Raw genomic sequence first — 6,200 nt, forward strand, 5'->3', positions numbered from 1 at the left:
GTAGCAGGACACACCTGAACAACAAAAAACACCTGTCAGTAACATGTTCCTATACTTTTGCTCACTTGAAAAATGGGTGGGTTGAAACAAAAGGTGCTATCTTCAGTTGTTTAACAGATCTAAATACCTGGAATGAAAAGCTGAAATACTGACCTTTTGTCTCGTATACATTTTTTAAATTTCAAACCCAATTGTTTTCAGTGTACAGCAAAAATAAAGCAATTGGCCTCGCTGTTCCAATCGTTTTGGAGGGGACTGTACCAAGGTGCTCTGGTTGACTCCTCAAAGTCACAAGTCTAGTCCTGTTCAACTGCTTGTGAGAGCCACATTCTCTACAGTCCCTCATCTCCTACACTATCTGCTGAATATATCCTACAGTATTTCGATCTTTCTGTGTGTACAAACACATTTTGAGATAAAGTTGACTTTGACTTTGAAAGACAATGGGTAAGTGGCGCATATGTTTTCTATTAAATGACTGGTACGCTCAGATATGTATTTAGTCATGTTGACTGTAACATAGCCGTTCTGAAGCTTGTGAGATCTACCATCTTTATAGCCAGTTACCTAACCAGTTTACTAAGCAGTGAGTTAGCAAGGAATGATGTGCTGGCAAACAGGACCAAACATGTTGGGAATAGGAACAAGGATTTTTGGAAAGCTAAACATTCAACCTGGAAAAGGAATAGCAGTGAAACATAATTAACTTCAATTATTTAAGCACTATTTGACCCAGTCAATTGGTTGATTTATTGGTAGGTATTTATTGGTTTGTTTAAATCATTTTACATGCAAAACATATACGGCTGATCAAAAGTGTTCTCATTTTTCTTTTAAATATATGTGTAAGAGCCAACATGCTTATTTGTCCTGAGTTTATTATTTATTTCACGGAGGCGGGTCTCTGTAGCGTAGCAGGTTAGAATAATTACCACTAGTTTGTTACATCTTCAGCTTTTTGTATTACTGTTGATTATACTGTTGTTCTGTAATATAGATACATACATAAAATATGTATGGGGGGGGGGGGTGTGTGCTAGTGGAGCACGCTCGTGAACTGTTCGCCGGAGCCTCGCAGCAGGGTAACTGCGGAGCGCATCATTGCGCAGCATTTGCGCATAAGATGAGGCCACCTCCGCAAGATGAGGCCCCACGCAGTCTGCGTGATCTGCGTGTAGGGAGGGGCGGCCCTGCTTGAACCTCTTATGACTAACAAACTCAAACAAATGTTTCTGGTGTTGGTGTGAACGTTGGCACATTTGCAGGTGATCAAAAGCATGTACAAAATTGTGTTGCTATTTTACTCTTATGTGCAGAAATAAGGCCAACGCTCACCCCGCAGCAGGCAACTGAACTAACAGTGCGAATTTATGGAGTGACCATAACTGAGATCTCCACCCTGCCTAGTTATATTGACCAGAACTTCCTCATTGTGGACACAGAGGGTACCAAGTATGTCCTGAAGATCATGAACTCAGAAGACAGCAAAAAGGCCACCCAGCTGGAGGTTCAGACCTTTGCCTTGTCCTTTCTACGCCAGCATGGAGTTCCTGCTCAAACCGCCCTGCCCACCACCACGGGGAAGCTGTTGAGTATGGAGGAAATAGGTAACAGCATAAACATCCCTATAGTCCAATTTTATTAAATGTAACTTTGCTTACAGTAAGTCATAAAAAACAAAGACAACTGAGTGAATCTCAAGTACATGCTGCAAGATGTGGTTGGTTAAACTAATGTCTGAAGGAGCCTTTGCTTAAGAATACAAAAATGGACCCAATCCTTTAACAACGTGATTAAGTATGTACCATCTTACTTAAATTAGCCTATTTCCTTAAAAGTATTGTATTGTATTAAATTGAACCAATTATAATAATTTCCACAGTGTATGGGTCTAAATCACCCATCATTCATGAATGTAGGTAGGTAGGTGTCCATTTTTTAAAATATATTTGCTTCTACTTGCTTGCGGCATGTGCATTGTTGCTTGATTTCCTGCTACCGGAGGCACACTGCCAGCTATATTCTGAAGAACCGCCATTCTCTCTATATATTTAACCTAAGCAGGACAAGAATATGAATCATTTGGATGAATCCACACATTTGTGAATATACAGTGTTTGAATTGAATATGAATGTATATATACTAATAGATGTTGGGGAAATATTTTCCAAGGTCCATAACTTTGACCCAGTTTATCAGTTTGTACTGACCTCACTGAGCACAGGCACCTGTAGCCTTGGCTGCTGTGCTCTTAGTGTTTTGTCTCCCTGTTCCTGCCTGTTGGCATCAGCTTATAGAGTTGTTATGATTTTATCTTGTTATGCACAATGTTGATCATTCTCTCAGAACTAAATAAATACATGGGTCTGGGGTAGAGATCTTCAGAATTGGTTTGGCATCTCAACCTGTGGTCAACTTCGTGGCCCATTCTCCGGCCGAAGCTCCAAATAAACCGTCAGTGTTTGCCATCAAAGCTTCAGCTCTCCTCGTGTCTCTCTGAGTCCTATATCCAATTGCTTCAGAAGTTTCCCCCACAATAGATAGAAATAAGTTCAATAAATATTTATCAGGGTGACAGGGATTGGCAAAAAAACAATTCAGTTGGACCAGAAATATAAGTTAGAAAGGATTGGACTGTAATAGGACTATAAGAGTGGGAAGTGTAGAACCTTTATGTAAATACTATTCCTTCTGGCCCTTTGCCTTTATTAGAGGGATAGGATAGATGGCCTGGAAAGAGGTAGAGAAAGGGTTGAATCACAGGAAAAGGAGGTCTGGTTTGAACATGGGCTGCCCAGTCCACCAGGTTAGCTATCTGAAATGTATTGTTATATAGTTATTATATAGTTGTATTATATCTTTGACTGAACAACAATTATACTTGTCCTTATTTAAGGATACCAACATCTCTTGCTCTGCCCAGTGTTAATGAACCTAGAGAAAATGCAGGCAATGCCTTTTGTCCATTATGACAGTGTTATGTGAATCTTTAAAGTTCTAAATCAGGCAACACATGAGTTATGATGCTATGATACTTACCTCAAAATGTTCCTGTTTGTGTATCCACCTTACCTTACTAGACTGCGGACATGGGGCTCAGACCTACTGTGTGAGGCTGATGACTTATCTTCCTGGAAAAACCCTTGCAGAATCTCCAGGCACTATGCAAGATCTTTATCATGTGGGCAGGTTAATTGCTTTCATGGACAAGACATTGCAAAAAGTAAGAGGAAAAGTAAAACTTGTATCTTTCCACATATTTCTAATACACATGCAGCTGTTCTAAAGGTACTGTATTTTATGCGTCTTCAAGTTTTGTCTGCTAAAGACCGAATTATATTGTCAGTATAGTTGATGTAGAGCTATAGTACAAATATTGGCTAACACGCTAGCTATGTCCACTTAAAATGTCCGTCAGACTGATCAAAAGGTTTTGATTAAAAAAAAGCATACAAAATGATTTACTACTTTTTATGTACTTTTATTCATGTACCTGTGTTATTCATGTTTTATTATTTTTGCTTTTAAATTAGTGTTTTAAAAGGGCATTTTATAATATGTTTCTGCTGCACTATTTCTTAATGCTCTTAATGTTTTAATTTTTGTAAAGCACTTTGAATTGCCCTGTGTTGAAAGGTGCTTATAGGTAAACTTGCCTTGCCTTGCCTTGGCTTACTATTGAAAACATTTCCATTTTTCTCCAAGCTGGAATCTCCAAACCTGGATGTCTTACACAATAATTGTGATGAAGAATGGAGTTTATCCAACATCCATCTCATAGAGCGCTGCCTGTCAGTGATGGATGGAGATCCACTGCAGGACGTGATCAAAGCAGTCATTGAACAGTTTAAATCACATGTGCAGCCAAAAATCAGCTCTTTCCAAAAAGGTAATACATGTTCTACTGTGTTATGTTCTGCATTCCTATGGTTAAGTATTTCACTCTGTTCAAGATTCTGCTTGTTTGGTTAAATTATGATCCTGTAATTGTTAACAGGGTGCATGCTAATCCAGTCGAGAATGCTAAAGAATTATATTTGACAATTCCACAATGACAACGTGCAGTCTATGGTCCATGTGCAATAATTTATATTTTGTCACCATTTAACCATTATTTTAACCACAATCTTCCAATTACCTTAAAACTGCTGTTTTGAGTATTACTGTCCCTCTATTGGTCCACAACATTTGTTCATAGTGAAATATCTCCACAACTCCTCGACAGGGTAAGGTCATATTTTCTACAGATCCCCAAAGGATGAGTCCTTCTGTCTCGGGTCTCCTGACCTCCTCTTTTATCTCTAGCAACACCAGAAAGTTGAAATTTGCAGTTGTGATTGAAATTGCTCAGCCATTGGTCCGATTACCATGCAATTTGTTTCATACAATTATGGCTATAAGGGTGGCCAATTTCTCTTCCAATGCTCCTAAAGTCGAATTGATCAGAGCAAATCCAAAAGAGATAAACAGAGCCATTACCTCTACACACTATGGTAACAGATATCAATTGCTTGTTTCCCTCTATGAAAAAGGTGCATTTGTTTAAATGAGTGTACCGTTCCTCCACAACAATACATTCAATGACACCAAGTTTATTCTATTTTTTGATAGGAATAATACATGGAGACACAAACGACACAAACATCATTGTGACACCTGTAGGAAACGGTCGTCATGAGGTGTCAGGCGTGCTGGACTTTTCTTTCCTCATGAATGATTGCTATGTATTTGAACTGGCAATAACAATTGCGTACATGATGCTGGAGAACCCCAGTCCATTGGATGTAGGTGGAGCAATACTTACAGGTTGGGAGAGCATCATGGTACTCAATGAAGATGAAAGGGAATGCCTCTACCTGCTGGTGCTCGCTCGGTTGTGCCAGTCTCTGGTTTATGGCCGGTACAATAAAAAAAAATACCCAGACAACAAGAACTATCTCCTGGTTACAGCCAAAAATGGGACTCGGATTCTTACTAAACTGTGGGAGATGGGAAAGAAAGAAGTAGAAAGAAAATGGTTTACAGATGCCAGCACATTCTCAGTCAATGAATAAGGACATGTTGTCAATGGAGGAGGATAAGGATATAGATTTGCTATAGGATAGAGATTTGCAATGACAAAGAATGCATTTTGACTTTTCCGAGTTTTTGAAATACATTTTTGATTTGGAATTGTATCATATTTGACAAAAAAATATTTCCCAGTTTGTACTGCTTTTTGCTTCTATTTTCTCAAAAGGCACGGTGTAATAGCAATATGGACTTATTCATCATTAGGAACCATTAACCGTGCTTTAATGAAGGGGCAATGGGTGTAACCCCCTTGTTTATTTACAGTAGTCTGTTGGCGCCCCTTTATCTGTGGCATTTTGTCTTTTCAGTTTTTGTCAACGTTGAAGTCTTATTCCCATTAGTTTTTTGATCATGTGCCAGTATTTTAAACTCTCTATCACGTTTAGGATACCTTTACTTGCTGGACTGATTATCTGTCTAGAACTGTGCCCGAATTTAAGTAAATACTTTTACTTTCACTCTGTTCTGAAGTGTGATCTTGGGTCTTCTGCTTGCTGGTATCAAGTGTGCGTAAAAATAACAGGAGGAGACTAAAAAGGTGAACCACACAGTATTGCTTATGCTTTATGCTGAGAGGAAGATAACAACGACTGTCTCTAGTAACTTAAATACACGTAACTTCACTGGCTCTTAATTCTTATATCTTAAATAAAATCCTAGTAGCATAATCATTTTTTTTTGTTTATCTGGACAAGTAATTGTTTCCCCCAAAATGTAAATAAAATGTATGCACTTTTACTTTTCAAGCAGGAATTTGGTATTGGTGTTGGTGATAAAAAAGCAATACAAATGTACTTTGGATGTTCAGAAAGCTGTACTGCTAAAAAAGAAAGCAATGAACACTAGATGGAGACATCCTACCATTTATCCCACATCCTTTTTATTCCCGTATGAGTTTTTCACATTTAGGCTTAAACATGTTTTAATCTTAATTTGAGACAATTTCAATGATTTTTCTTTGACAGTGCTGAGGAGTATAGAGACCACATTATCTTGTGTTGTCAAGATTATGAATTAACGCTTACCTCTCCAAAAGTGTGAACATATTCCTAAAAGATTTGTATCTCTAAGTGAATGGTTGACATAGAGTTATAGCAGTAAACATTTTATTTGACAAAATCATGAA

The 6,200-nt window shown here is 38.2% G+C and overlaps 1 protein-coding gene across 2 annotated transcripts; it reads left to right on the top strand.

The window, feature by feature from the left end:
• The first annotated feature begins 350 nt into the window (after positions 1 to 350).
• LOC117495962 (hydroxylysine kinase-like) lies at positions 351 to 5,772 on the top strand. Of its 2 annotated transcripts, none has more exons than XM_034147591.1 (5): positions 351 to 447; positions 1,317 to 1,607; positions 3,082 to 3,224; positions 3,707 to 3,890; positions 4,613 to 5,772. In XM_034147591.1, exons 1-5 carry the CDS (start codon positions 444 to 446, stop codon positions 5,053 to 5,055), a joined length of 1,065 nt encoding a protein of 354 aa, XP_034003482.1. In that variant the 5' UTR covers positions 351 to 443; the 3' UTR covers positions 5,056 to 5,772. The 2 variants fall into 2 exon arrangements, with proteins under 2 accessions (XP_034003482.1, XP_034003483.1); XM_034147592.1 differs by having other exon boundaries at positions 1,443 to 1,607.
• The last annotated feature ends 428 nt before the right edge of the window (positions 5,773 to 6,200 follow it).

This window comes from Trematomus bernacchii, unplaced genomic scaffold, assembly GCF_902827165.1.
Source record: "Trematomus bernacchii unplaced genomic scaffold, fTreBer1.1, whole genome shotgun sequence".
NCBI lineage: Eukaryota > Metazoa > Chordata > Actinopteri > Perciformes > Nototheniidae > Trematomus > Trematomus bernacchii.